This window comes from Octodon degus, unplaced genomic scaffold (genome assembly GCF_000260255.1).
Source record: "Octodon degus isolate 3935 unplaced genomic scaffold, OctDeg1.0 scaffold00178, whole genome shotgun sequence".
NCBI lineage: Eukaryota > Metazoa > Chordata > Mammalia > Rodentia > Octodontidae > Octodon > Octodon degus.
This window is the reverse complement of record NW_004524754.1, coordinates 2,864,365-2,879,204: the sequence shown is the minus strand read 5'-3', so window position 1 is coordinate 2,879,204 and position 14,840 is coordinate 2,864,365. Positions and strand designations below refer to the sequence as shown.

At 48.4% G+C, this 14,840-nt stretch overlaps 1 protein-coding gene across 1 annotated transcript; it reads right to left on the bottom strand.

The window, feature by feature from the left end:
- Positions 1-1,009: 1,009 nt before the first annotated feature.
- Positions 1,010-14,412, bottom strand: Fgf6 (fibroblast growth factor 6). The gene is made up of 3 exons (XM_004643570.2): positions 13,913-14,412; positions 12,898-13,001; positions 1,010-1,737 (listed from the first exon to the last, which is right to left on the bottom strand). Exons 1-3 carry the CDS (start codon positions 14,256-14,258, stop codon positions 1,561-1,563), a joined length of 627 nt encoding a protein of 208 aa, XP_004643627.1. The 5' UTR covers positions 14,259-14,412; the 3' UTR covers positions 1,010-1,560.
- Positions 14,413-14,840: the final 428 nt, after the last annotated feature.

Here is a 14,840-nt window from a genome sequence, read left to right as displayed (position 1 = left end):
TGAGTGTGGACTGGCTGTTAAACTGTAGCTCACTTTGGGGTAGCCTTTTGCTCCTAGCCCAGCCCATGTCCCCCCACTCACAGGGCAGAGGAGGAGGCCACTATGGTGTCTCTCTTGTAGGTTGCCAACCTCTATCTTCAGCTCAGAATTGCCCAGCCCAGGTCTATCTATAGATGGATGCCTCTGTGAATAGCGGCATATTGGAGATGAAGGTATTTGCAACAGATGAAGGATTGTCTTGCAGGTCAGGGCCCCCAGGAGTAGCAGAGGGTGTCAGGTCATTTTGTAACTCGAAGGGTTCACATATGCCAAACATATTTGCACTCTGATATGGCTCTCTCTGGTTTCAGATTTAGGAACATTCCACTGGTTGAGGAATCTGAAGGCTCTAGGCAGACCACATTTATAGTTGCTCAGGGAACCTCTGCCTTAAATACTCTCAAAGGAGAGGAGGGAAGAAGGCAGCGTGAGCAGTGAGCTGCTTCAGCTTGGCTGCTTGACGTCGCGGGATTAGCACTCCTCTCCTACTGTAGGCAGCTCTGGAGGTCACGGTGTCCATTCTGCGGTATCCAGGCTGCAGTGCGTATGTGAGCGGAGGGTGCCCGAGAAGGAAGTGAGAGTATCAGATGAGGAGATGGGCAAGCTTCCTGGGCATACTTGGAAAGGAATGACTGTTTGCAGTCCAAAGCCTCTCTACTTCCTTCATGCCCTATTTTGCACCCCCTGCCTTGCCAAAGAGGTTGCCATTATTAGGATCCTTGTCATCTGAGGTTAAAATAAGGTCCAGTTCAAAGTGAGGAAAAGTGACAGGCAGGCAGCCTGGCCCTGGCTTGGCCTGGGAGCCACACACCGGCATTGAGTCCTCCAGGCAGAAGGGCTTCCAAGTGCATCCAGTCCCTCTGCCTCCCCTGCTGCCCTGCCCAGAGCTCCAACAAGCAGGGGCCCTCCCCCCATGCCCGACAGCCCATCCCAGCAGCCCCAGAGCCCCCCCAAGATTGGGGCATCTTGTTACTCCTTTTCTGGCTTGCAGTTAACCCTTATGTCCTCCCACTCTGCCCTCCCCAAATTTGGAGAACAGCTGCTCCCAGCCACCAGTGCAGTCCGTGGCCTCCAAATTGCTCATTTGGAGCATTCAGTGCTTGGAAAGTGGCAGAATGGCAGCACACATCAATCCTCCAGGTTTGGCAGGTGACATTCTTATAGGCAAATTCCTGTAGTGATGATGCTGAGCAAGAGTAACCTAATGCTCTGAGATGCCTCTGCTCTGAGATTATATGTGAAGATGCACAGATTCACACTGACACACGTGCTCACACTCTGGCCCTGTCCTGTGCACACATTCACATTCTGCAAATGTCACAAGCACCTTCTCACCACAGATGAGGTGCAAGCACAGGATTGACTGCCATTCTACGATGTGTTGCAGCCCTGGGAGTGGGTTCCACACCATGAGGTCCAGCAGCCAGGGAAACCAGCTTGGGTCTCTTGAGGCAGGAGATAAGTCTGACTGAGAAGTCGTGGGAGATGGGATTCCATCTGTGGACTTTTGTTCATGGGACTTTATATCCTGGGAAGGAAGTGGGTGGCAGTCATCATGGGGGACACTTTATTGCCCCGCTTTACCCGTCCATATTTGCTCAGTGCAATGTAGGTCCCTCGGTACACGTCTGATTCATAGGCATTGTAATTGTTGGGCAGAATGATTTCTCTGAACTTGCATTCGTCTTGGAAGCTGGGCTGTGAGAGAAACAGATGACAGAGACTCAGCGATAGAGAAGGAGAGCTGCAGATGCAGGCTGAGTTAGGCAGCATAGCCGTGTGCCAGTTTTCCTCCCTTCCCTCTGTAAGACAACCTCCTCAGGGTCTGCACCTTCCCTGAGGGACACAGCCACAGAAGAGACTGATGGGGAAAGACTTCAGAGCTGCCATGGTCCCTCCTCACCTTTCTCCTGCTCTTGTGATGGCAATGGGGCGGGATTGAGGGTTAGTGGTTCTCTGACTACCAGCCTGGGTCTCTGACTCGGTCTTTAGAAGATGGCACCTTCTATTCTGTGCATGGACTACAGAAGGCTACAGTGAGCTCTGTCCTCCAGCCCTCTGTGAGGGGTAGTCTGGTGATGCAGGACGGAGACCCAGGGTTCTTTTCAGTGACTTCTCTACATCCTGGTTGTAGGTTCATCCTGTTCTCTGCCTTTTCTACACACAGTGCCCATGACCGGTGTGCCCAGGAGTCTGAGGCCGACAGTAAATGGCCCCTTCATTGCTAATTTGGTAGAGAACCATGTGGGGACCAACTGTTCAAAAGATGAATGAATGTTGGATTTCCTGTCACACATCTTGAAGTCCATGCCCAGTAAATCACCCAAGTCTTCCATTTTTCCTAGAAAAGAGGCTCTTTCCTCCCCAGCCTACCCAGGTCACCACTCGAGGGGGAGTACACAGGGGTTTCCATGTTCTTTTGGGGTACACTACAAGGGATCTGGAGGAAGAGAGAGCAAGATGGGACCCAGGAGACCTGGGGCCTGGGCTTAAAAGAAAAGGAGAATTAAACTGAAGGAAATAGGTCCAGTGAAATTTCTGCCTCCTTCCTGCTGGCTCAGCCCATATACTAGAACACAAAACAAACCCCCACTCAACCACAGTCTCATGGTGCAGAGGTGTCAGAGGCATCCTCTAACCTTCCGTAAAGAGACTCTCCTCTGACCTCTGCTTCCCTGGCAGCAAGGAGGGACAGCAACCTCCTGTTGGTTGTGAAAGAGTGATAAGGAGCCCACAGTCAGGGCACCCACGCTCTGGAGCTCTTGTGGCATAGCTTCCAGACAGCATCTGAAACAGGATCCCTGAGGACACTCCTCATCCCTGAGACAAGGTTCTGTCTGGCTTGGGATGCAACAGTAACTGAGTGATTATGCAAGGAGGACACAACATGCACGGGTAGCCCTTCCTGTGTGACAGGGCTGAGGACCAGCGTTTCTCACTGCGATGCTCTGAGCACCACCATACACATGCACATGAGTGGACAAGCACGCACACCCACACATGCCTACAAACACACGAGCACCTTCCCATCTTGCTCTTGTGTATTGTTTATGGAGCACTTTCATACGTGTTAATTTGGTCAGAATCCACATGAAGGGTTTCACCATTTCCTGCAGCCCATGGAGGGTGGTGTGCCCCTTGCTCTGAGGGCTCATTAGATATTTCTGTCATGAAGGAAGCCCCACAAGTGGGAAAGCAAACTGTCCAAGTAGACAGTGAGTGTTTTTGCACAGGACTTTGAGCTTAGACCAATCACCTCTTCTTAACTATGCGAACCTGCGCAACCTGTTTAAGCTTTGAAGCCTCAGCCTCTTCATCTGGAAAGTGAGAAAAGCAGGAATAATTATGTCATGGAATCAAAGTAAGCATCCATGAAAGAAATAATACATGGAAAGTCCAGGGTTCAATGCTTGGTACATAGCAAATTAAAAATAATAATGTTATTTTTATTATTTCTGTAAGATTTGCTGTGGGTTGTTAGACAGTTTAGCCTTTAAACTCTATAGGTTTGGGCTTTTAAAAAATTCATGTCTTGCAAACTTTTTCTTTTTTTCTGGTACTGGGGAATGAACTCAGGACCCTGCACTTGCCAGGCAGGCGCTTATTCCACTGAGCCATCTCTGGCTTACATCTGTGCCATACTTTTGTAATAAGCTTACACGGACTGATTTGTTCTTGATTTCTATGAAGGATTCATCTCTGTAAATGTACATGTTTTGAGAGGTAAAAAAATTAAGCCCTGATAAACTAAAGCCCTGGCCCCCCAGACATTCTGCTCAGCTGGCAGAATCTGCTGCAGTCACTGGGGATGGATGATACGGGTGGATTCCGATACACTTCCGGTTTTTTGCTTTAACAATTATAAGAATACATTGTTAGACTCACACCTAACTAATAATCAGATAGAGCATAGTGTTTATATCTTAAGTGACAATATAGGTGTATAACATTACTTTTAAGAAGAGAAAGTTTTGTTCTGTATATTTTGTTCCCTTTCACAGAATAAAAGAATTGTGTATTAAAAACCAGACAAAAACTTCATTTCTTATTTTGTACTGAGGATTGAACTCAGGGCTATTTATTTATTTATATTTAATTTATAAAGGTTTAGGGCTGGCCAGATAGCTCAGCAGATTAAAGTGCCTGCTTAGGCAGAGCACAGTGGCTGGGGTTCTATCCCTGATGGGCCTTGCCAGGCCCGTCCCCGGGGTGCACTGAGACAGTGACTGAGACTGAGCGTGGTGGTGCTGCCTGTAATCCCAGCTCTTGGGAGGCTGAACACAGGCAGATCACTATGAGTCCAATCTACATAGTGACACCCTGAAGACCCTGTACTAAAATACAAAAAGATAAAAAATAAAAATAAAAAAGATTTTTATTTTGAGGCAGGGTCTTGCTGAATCCCTGTGTTGCCTAGCCTAGTCTCCAACTTGTGACCCTCCTGCCTCAGCCTCTCAGAATACTGGAATTACAGGCAGCACCACTGTGCCTGGTTAGCTTTGTGGTTTTAGCGGAATGCCTAGGAGATGCTTGCTTGCATGGAAAGAGCACAAAGCTAGGCGGCGGAGGCGGAGGAGGTGGCTCTGGCCTGTGCAGAGGGTCAGCAGCGGCTCAGACCACGGACCTTGGCCTGCCTGTGGGGAGCACACTGATCACGTGACCCGATGCTGTGGCTATAGAGTATCGGCCTTAGCAGAAACTACACTCACATTGACTGTAAAAGTTAAACGACAAATTTAAAGTATACTACTTAAATGGCTGTTACAGAGCAATGAACAGAACACAGTCCAGCTGTCAGTGAGACAGAAGTAAAAATAAAATAAATGAAAAACTAATCTGAATTCGACATAAAATAGAAGTGCCATTTCAAACCACTGGAAAAAAGATGGAATTGGAACAACCAGACAATATCAGATAATAATTAATAATTATAAAGTTGAAGGTATGACCACACTCCTTATATCAAAATGAATCCAAAAAGGACCAAGATTTAAATATAACTATGATAATCATTAGTCTAGAAAAATATTTGTTACCTCAGAATCAAGATCTTTCTAAGCATGACATGCATAAAAACCTCAGAAGCCATTTAAAAAACTAATACATCGAACATGTGTTTGAAAAATATTACCTCAAGCAAAATAAAAACTTAAATGGTGAAGTGCATAAACATTTACTGTACCTATGACTAGAGAACATTTTGCTATTTTACAGTCAGAATCCTTATGTTACTGGAAAACGAACACGTGGATAGGAAAATTGAAGGAAAGGGGAAGTAAATAACATTTAAGCATAACAAAATATGCCTGCCCACCCAGAAAAGTGTCCTTTGTGAGAACCAATGGGAAGGAGCCTGAGGTGTTGGAACCTACTCCTTGTGAATTCATGGCTTAAGCTGGGAGTGCAGCTCTGACCTTCAGCACCTAATTGTCAGCTAAGCATTCTAGGTCTTACTCAAAAATAAAAAACAAGAAATGTAACTTTTGCATCTGACCAGGATACAAAATATTTCATAAACATTTGGATATTTGGTTATTCACCCACACAACATTTCAGCAATACCTTTCAGAAAGAAAAATACTAAAGAGTAAAGACTGGACACAATTACTAGGTACAATGAAAATTTGCTCCAAATTTCTCTGAGGTTAAAAAGATACCACACACTTGTGCTATGCATCTTATACTATGAATAACTACTACGAAGACAACATGCAATGTATTAATTATTGTAACTGTCCTACTAACCTGTTTTGAAACTGTCTCACTGCTATTTGTTTCTCAATAAAATTAATAAAAAAATATTTAAAAAATCAAGGGCTGGCAAGGTAGCTCAGCACATTAAGTGTCTGCTTAGACAAGTGCAGGGACCAGGGTTTGATCCCTAACACCACATGTGCTGCCAGTCCCATACCCCGGCACACTCAGCCGGCCACTGAGCCCAAGTGTGGTGGTGCACACCCGTAAGCCCAGCACTGGGGAGGCTGAAAACAGGAGGATCATTTCAAGTTCGATCTGTGTAGTGAGACCCTGTACTAAATACATTGAATAAATAGAATTTTAAAAATCACCCTGTGTTGTAAAGACAGTTTTCTTAGTTGAACAGGTATGTGATGCCTTTTTAACCTCAGAGAAATTTGGAGCAGATTTTCATTGTATCTAGTAATTGTGTCCAGTCTTTATTCTTTAGTATTTTTCTTTCTGAAAGATATTGCTGAAATGTTGTGCAGGTGAATAGCCAAATATCCAAATGTTTATGAAATGTTTATATTGGCTTGAAGATTCTGTAAATCACCACAGGGAAACAAAGTATCAGAATAAATGGAGGTCACTTCAGTTAAACAAATGGAAGTCTATTTTAGTTAAATAAGTTGTTTGAAGCACCAAAAATATGTCTAATAAAAGAATGTAAATCGTAACTGAAAGCTCACATTTCTAATAACCAGACTGAAAAAAAAAAAAAAAAAGTCACACTTGATACTGTGCTACAATTGGTGAGGGCAGAGAAAGGAATTTCGCTTAGTACACTTTGTGTGCATATGGTTAGAACTGTTTATAAAAAGTAACGACATCTTCCAGAATAAAACAAATAGGGACAGAAAACTATCAGCAGTTCCACTTCTAGGATATGTATCTTACCATTGCACTGTCGTAAATGTACAAAAGTTACTGGCACACTATTATAAATGAACAAAAGCAACCAACCTGCCTATGCACAGGAGAAGGGTAGCCAGTATGGAGGATCCATATCGTGAGAGACTGAGCAGGAAAAGTCAAGACACTGATGTAAAATGGTCTTAAAGGGCTATTGCTAAGTAAAGACGCCAGGTTTGAAACAAGTGAATGTAGAAGACCCCGGTTGGTGTGATTTTTAAAACCCGACACCTTAGTGAGTGTGCACATGTGCATGTACACACACACGCGTGCACACACACATGCACACATGCACACACAGTTGGGTTATTCCTGGAATGGCCCAAGAGGAACTTGCATTAGGGGCTGCCTTTGGGGAGGAATTTGCTGGCTGCAAGATGCTGGTGGAAGAGGGGCCTCAGCCTGCGGAAGATCTTTTCACACCTCTGTCCCTTTGAGCCATGTTTGTGTGATACACATCCACATAGATGAAACACTTAATGTGGGAAAGGGTCGCATAGTAGAAGGAGGGCCAGGGAGTGGAGTGTGAAAGCATTTTATCAGAGCTGGCTGGCTCTCCGGTGGCAAAACGACCCGCTCCATCTGCCTGCCTTGCCCTCCCTCCTAACTTTCTATGTCCCAGGAAGGAAGCCCCTCACAGCTTTCAGGACAATTTCTTCCTGATCTGGATGGTGGCTCAGGCAGAGGTTTCATGTGTTGCTTGCAAACTCAAGAGAGGAAGTCAAACCTTAGGGAGAAGGGTGGGGCAGAGGAAGGGGAGGCAGGGAGCAGAGTGACTTCCCAGCGGCACAAGGCACTGCCCACCTCCCACTGTCCACAGCATGCCTGCCTGTGAGCGAGCCCCCCTTGGGTGTATGCAAGTATGGCTGTGTGTGAAGCTGGTCCTGTGTCCCTATGGGCTCTGAAACCCCAGGTTCAATGAACCATGGATTTAAAATACTTGACAAAACATTGTGACTGTAATGAAGACTTCTTTTATAGGCGTAAAATATTTTATTTGTAAATGACTATCTTCTAAACCTTAAGAGTCTTTTGAAACAGCATTATACTTACACACGAGGTCTATGCAGCTGGTTCATAAGTATCACAGAGGTGACTAAAAGCAAGTAGGAAGGTGTGTGCAGGTTACATGCAGACCCTGTGCCATGATATAAGGGAGCTCAACGGCTACAAAGTTTTGAATCCACAGGGGTCCTGGAACTGTACTCAACTCTGTTCTCTGCTCATCAGATTTTTCCCAGGGTTAGGGATCAAAACCAGGCCCTTGCGATGCTCGGCCAGCTCTCTGCTGCTGAGCAGCAACCTCAGCCCCACCTGCCCATCAGATTTTGAGTGTTCAAGTCCTATCTTGGCCCCCTTTTCAAACAATAATTGAAGTTTACTACTTTTGTTTGTCTTTGTTCTGGCCTTTTTCTCCAGCCCAGTGGGAGGAAACCTATGCTCAGCACGCTGCAGTGGGTGCTCAGACCCCTGTCTGTGGGCATGCCAGACAGGTCACCCCAGCATCACCCCAGCAGTGAGCATCGGATGACAAGCACATAGGCTCATGTTGGCATTTTTCAATAACCGAAGGGGCTTTGGGTTGCATTGTCACACCCATGCTCTGGGAGTTTCAGCACCTTGGCTCCAGCCCCTGGCTTATTCCTAGAACTCCACGACCTTAACGGAAAAGGGAGAAGGGGATGAAGCTGCCTTTAGGAGCAGTGCTGCAGCTCTCCCTGCTGATTCCTGGGTCAGTGGCTTGCAGGCCAGTGGCCTGCCTTCCGGACAAGCATGTGCCCGAATGCTCTAATGCACTCTGATGCTTCAGACTGGTGGGGTTTTCCCACTGACCAGCGATGCTGTAGACCTAGCCACTTAACTCCTCTCAGCCCTAGCCCTGAGCTTTGAGTTCTCATAATGCAGGAATGCTGGCATCTCAGCTCTGGTGAGAAAAGCACTCCAGCCAAGTAAACGCTGTGATAATGAAAGCAGCTCCCGCATATAATCACTTGAACAAATGAAAATAATTCCACCAGATCACATTTCCTGGGCCTGGTTCAAGCTCCAGCACAGTAACGTCTTGGATTCCACGGAGATCTAATCAGACTCCTGTGGAACCAAACTTCAGTTAAAAATCAAAAGCATTCCGCTGTCACTCTGGAATATCACACTGTGCAGAGGTGACGTCTGGTGGTTCTGGTGAGTTAACTTTGGCAGAAGAGCTCCCCCCGCAACATCTCTGGGGGACAGGACATCGTCCTCTTCAGAGTTAAGTCACTTCTGTCTTTAAATATTTTCGTCCTACAGCTACTTTGTCCCCTGTGACTCCTGGTTGTATGGTGGCAGGGAACAGTGGGGGCGTTGAATGGAAGGAAGCAGGGAAATAGGAAAACAACTCTGTCCTAAGCTTCTCTTCTTTTGTCCTTGACTGCTTTTTCTCCAGCCCTTAGAAATACCTTCTAGCGCTGAAGATGCTGACGGTTCCTAACTCCTTTCCCTAACACACAATTGTTAGGAAAATCGCACCACCTAAGTTGCACGGCCTCCTATGGGGCACGTCAAAGCCTGTGATCGAGCTGTACTAGTGCTCCCCTCCTGGTACCCCAGGCCCTGCCTGCACATCCTGCTGTGTGTCCCTGGTCCTACCCCCTGGGAATTTTTTCTCTGCTGAGTGAGAGTGGCAGCTAACTCGGGGTGGAGGAGTTGGAGTTCTCTGGATAATCACCATGAGCGGGTCCAGGTGCAAAATCAGTGTTTGTGCTCTGAATGCTGTCAGGCTACTGTTGAGTAAATGTAATTATAAGTAGTGAAACTAAAGTTACTTAAAATAACTGAATTCTTACTAACTTTGGTTTAGTATGCATTTTTCTCGATCAATGAATGTCAACTGAACCCCAGAGGTGGAGATTTTTTTATGATATTCTTGATTTTGCTTAACTGTTTTAATTTTTAAAACAGAGGTGGGAGGTGAGGGTTTGCTAAACTGTTCAGCTGACCTGGAACTCAACATCCTCCTGCCTCAGCCTCCCAAGTAGCTGCAATTACAGCTCCCAGACCCAGGCCCAACCTATTTTCTTAATTTAAAAGGAAAGAAGGTTAAAATGTGCAGTTTTGGCTTCAGTCTACAGTCTGAGATAAGTACTGCAGCTAGAGCAGGGAAGACCAGCATTGGTGCTCAGGTCCCAGCCCACCCCACCAAACGTACCTCGGTGGGACCAGTGAAGAACTGAGGCCTGGTGTCGCCTGGTGCAACGCGAGGACCAAGCTCACAGAGCCTCCCAGGGACGCAGCGCCATGAAGCTGGTCCAGGCCTCTGAGGGGTGCTGTGGGTGTGGGTGCAGGGCAGCTCCTTATTCTAAGGAGGGTCCTGCAACCCCTGACCCCACTACCTCCCCGTGAGAAAACCACTCCCGGAGCAACAGCTGGGTCTCAGCTCAGGGCTTAAGGGATGGTGCGAATGAAACCACCGCCCAGCAGGAGTCTTCCTGGCTCCTGGTCAGCTGTGATTGTTCTTTTAGATGTGGAGAGGCCCCTTGGAGCAGGGCTTTCTGGCAGAGTCTACACTGGAGGAGATGCTACTCAGCCACTGGGTGTGGGGAGAGGACGGAGATAGTTGCCCCCTTTCCCCGGACTCTGGTCCCTTAGGGAGTCCAGTGCATGCACGCACTCCTCTGGTCCCTTCCAGAGCGGGTGGGGGTGGGGGTGGGGGGTGGGGGGCTTACAACACTTCAAAGCCTTGGTGCTTTTCCATTTGCTGCTCCCAGTGGCTTTCCCCTCCTGGGTCTCTCTGTCTCTGTCTCTGTCTCCCTCCCTCTCCCCGTCCCTTCTGCAATCCTTCTCATACCCTGTCCCCCCATCCTGTTCATTTTTGGCACTACTGGGGATTAATTTAGAGCCTTCCCACTGAACTACATTCCCAGCCTTTCGTTTTAGTTTTTATTTTGAGACTGGCTCTTGCTGAGTCATTAAATTGCCCAGGCTGAGCTCCCATGTGTCACTGTCCTGCCTCTGCCTCCCTCTCCTAGAGTGCTGGCATTGCAGGCATGTGTATTCCCAGCTGCCCCAGCTCCTTCTACCAGGACCTGGAGGTTCAGGTGGAAACTGGGGAAGCTGACCCTGTATTTGTGCCCAGTTAAGTTCCTTTCTGGGTAAAAAGGAAGAAATAGTACTTAGCTTGCTCAGTGAAGGTAACAAGGGAAGGGTTTCTGTGACCTCCCACTCAAGAGATGGGGCTGTTAGGAGGCGCGCACGGGCCCTGGCCCTCCTCCTAGCAGGCTTCTGGGCCTGCGCAAGGCTCCTTGGGAGGCCAGAGCCCACCCTGCAAGGAGGCTCCCTCCGCCACAGCTGGGCGGAGGACCCGGCTGCTCCTGCTGCCCCTCACTCCCAGAGCGTGGTGAGGAGGGCAGCTGGGATCGCTGTCCCTGTCTCCTGGGCCCAGTGTGTCCCTATCTCCAGAGGCCCTGAGGCCTGGTGGTCCCCAAGTCTGCTTGTGCCTAGAAAATGACTGAAAATTTTAAAAACAAACCAGACAGGTCTGGAACCTGCGGCCCTACTGATTGAGAAATATCTGAAGGGAATCTCTGGAAATTCATATTTTTAGACTGGGAATCAGTAGTAGTAGTAGTGTGTTCAATCTCTCTTTCTCTCTGTCTCTCTTTGTCTCTGTCTCTCCCCCTCCCTCCTTCCCTCCCTCCCTCCCTCTCTGTCATGCACATGGGTGCACAAAGAAGGTATCCTTTTTTTTTTTTTTTTTGAGTCAAGGTCTCACTACCAGGCGTTGAACTCATTATGTGGCCCAGGCTGGTCTTGAACTCATGGGACTCCTCCTGTCTCAGCCTCCCAAGTGGTAGGAATACAGGCATGCGCCACCACGCTCAGTTGAGAAGTCCATACTTTTAACAGGAAGTTACAAAGTGTTATGAGTATGAACTAAACAGAGAACAGCATTGGAGGCCCGCTGATTTCAACCCGTGTCAAGTGCCCTCCTAATCCAGGCAAACTTGCGAGTTTGGTCATAGAGCCGGGGCCATTCGGTGCACCAGTACCACAAGAGAGCGGTGGCAGAACAGCCCCATGCCCTCTCCCTAAATAATATTGGTGTTCTTTGAGGCCTGCTCTAAGTACCTCCTTTTTTAATGTCCTTATTTCTATCAGTGGGACCCTCTGTTTTGCCAAGTTCATTGGGATGTTTTCCTAACCCATCTTTTGGGATAGACCAAATCGTGGGCTGAGAGCCCCAGACAGGAGTGGGCCAGAGACCACCCAGTGACAGTAAATGAGTTTAGATAGCAGCATTCTCCTTCCCTGGAGTGAGCATGGGAGAGGGAGGGTAGAGACTTGTGTTTGCTGAAAAAAGGGCACAGAGAGTGGATCTCTAGGAGCCCAGAGACCAGAGGATGTCAAACCTGCAAGTAAAATCTCACCTGGAGTAAAGGCAAGAAATGGCTTCTGTCTCCACACCTCCCGAGTCTCTCTGAGGAGTGACATGGAGCCATGTACCTGACTGGGGCCCTGGAAGAGTTTTGTGCCAGAACACAGAGGTCCCTTGGAGCTACACCTTCTCTAATTGTGATGATCCTGCCAAGATTAGGAGAGCCAAGTCCAAGGCAGAGGCTGAGCACCTGGGACCCTGACAAAGCAAAGCTGAGCCCTTTGCAAGGGCTTTTTTTTTTTTTTTTTTTGGTTAGTTCAGGATGCCTTAAGGTCAGGTCTGGTACGGTTGTGGAGCTGGAGCTGGAATCACGGTGCCCTGCGCCTGATTGAGTTTGCCCAAGCAGGCGCTTTAAACAACTGAGCTAAGCTGCAAGCCCCCAAGGGGCTTTCTATCACCTTTGTTAGCCTCTCATTTCTCTAGATAAAGATTCTACATAAAAATTCTTTCACTTCTAGATAAAACTTTGCTTCTCTCAGGCTGGGGAGATAGCTCAGCCGTCTAGATGCCTGCTTAGCAAGCAAGGGCAGGGACCCAAGTTTGATCCCCGCTACCTCATGCCATGCTGGCCCTGAAACCAGGCATGGTGGCACACTCCTGTAATCCCAGTGCTGGGGAGGCTGAGATAGGAAGATCACTACTAGTCCAAGCTGCATAGTGAGATCCTGTACCAAATAAATACATAAATAAATAAATAAATATTTTTAAAAAGATCCACTTCTCTCAGTCGCATTTGCACTGTGCTCTTTGACTGCGTGTTGAAGAGCCTCGCGCAAGCCGCTGCGTGCACTCACCGTTGCGTACAATCTTCCTTTCCTGTTCATAGCAACAAAGAGGGTGCTTCTCATTCCAAAGAGACTCACCACCCCTTGCTCCACCGTGGAAATTTCCAGCAGGCCTGACAAGGAAACGAGGTTCACGTCAGCTGAGGTTCATGCACATCAGGTGGGGCCCAACCCTGCAGAACATCCACGCCACTCCTCCTCACAGCGGGCCTGCCCCAGCCTACAAGGCCTCTGCCTCTCATCTCTCCAGCTGCAGGAGACTATGCTAAAAGATTCATCGGAACCCACCACTGTCCTGTTAAATATGCATTTCTGCCAGGAAAAGTTCTGCATCAGAGTTGGGGATTACTTGTTTACTTACGTATTTATTTAAGATTAGCTTGAATCTAGGTTTTCACTAACTTTAATTACTTTAAGTTCTTGACGGGTAAAAACATGAATTCTTATTATTTTAAAAATATATGGTCACACTTTTCAACTACTCAACCTATCTATTAGCACAGACTCCACAGCCATGCAGAGGTGATGGCTTGCCTGGACCCCATCTTGGCTTTGTTAGGCAGGATCCTGGTAGCTACTTGTCAACTTGTAGGATAAGGGACCAGGAGACAGAGGGAGATGACTGAAATTTTTTTAAAAAGGGGTCTGTTTTCCCTGGAAAAATTGCAAACCACTTGTCTTTCCTTCTCTGAGAGAGAAGCTGAATAAAAATAAGCTTGTGTCTAATTCGGTCCAAGAACCCTCCTCATTCTCCCCATCACTGCCTTAGTGGCTCTCCAAGCTGGAGGTCCTTGGCTGTCTCCAGATGGACCAATGAGGCTGCAGTAGTTGGTGCTGCAGGGGCTGGCAGAGGGCACCAAGATGCTTGGTTACTGGCATCTGGAGCTTGCGGTATCTAAGCGCTGCATAGCATTTCTCCCCATTTAGAGTAGGGTCCCATCCATTGGAACTGGGCTCCTCCACCATGTAGCCCTGCTTGAGCCCAAGCCCCCAAGCAACCCAACTGGCTGCAGCTGACACTCACTGTAGGGGTTCTCTTCGTGGGCTCCACTGATCTGGCCGTTGAGGGGCACCTGGAGGTGGAAGCCAATGCCCACGTTGCAGTAGAGTCGCCGCTGTCGCTTGATCCCCACTAAATAGCCGTTTTCCCAGTTCACTCCGGCGATCTCTCCAGCCAGCCCTGCACGAGACCTGGACAGCAGTTTGCTCCAGCTCCTGGAGCGCAGCAGTGTGCTGTTGGCACGGGTACCCGCCGGCAGGGGCACGACCATGCCCACTAGGACAGCAAGGAGGACAAGAGCCTGCAGCATGCGCTGGGGATGGCCTGATGTCCGGGACATAGTGATGAGCAGCCTCTGTCCCAGGGCCATCCACCTTGCCTCTCAGGCACGTGGTCAGAATTAATGGCCCTAAAAATACCGCCCTTCTTGTTTTTCTCCCCTCGGCATGGCGGCAGGGGCTTATTTTTGGAAGGCAGATGAAGGCTGCTGACATGAAACCAAAACCTGCTTCGGGCACTCGGCTTGAGAGCACAGGGACCCAGGCTGAGCCACAGGCGGTAGGGACCATGGCTCGGGGACACTCACAGTCTCCTGCCTGCTGTGCCTGAGGTGATTCTGTTGGATTTGACCTAGCTTTATAGTGTAGCAGCTGGCCCTCCCCTCCGCCCGGCATCAGCCTGACGTCAGCCTCCCAGCACACACACCCAGGCTGTAACATTAACCTGCTCCTGGTCTGGCCACCTCCCTAGAACCCCATCACCTGCCCACTCCCTGGGGATCCTGGGAGCCACTGCCATTCCAACTATGGGCCAGGAATGAAGTTAGCAGGGTACCTCTGGGCCAGTGGAGCTGGCTGGGGCCTTAGGCATTGAGGGGGACACAGGCCACCCAGGACTCGAACAGGACAGAAGCTCTTGGCCTGACAGCCCTGGCTCCTTCACTTGGAGGGCA

Excerpts from the sequence above, each read along its gene's own strand:
- Fgf6 (XM_004643570.2), bottom strand. The coding sequence starts at position 14,258 with ATGGCCCTGGGACAGAGGCTGCTCATCACTATGTCCCGGACATCAGGC. Across the intron at positions 13,002-13,912 it reads CCACGAAGAGAACCCCTACA|GCCTGCTGGAAATTTCCACG; the intron begins GTGAGTGTCAGC and ends TTTCCTTGTCAG. Across the intron at positions 1,738-12,897 it reads AAGGAAGATTGTACGCAACG|CCCAGCTTCCAAGACGAATG; the intron begins GTGAGTGCACGC and ends TTTCTCTCACAG.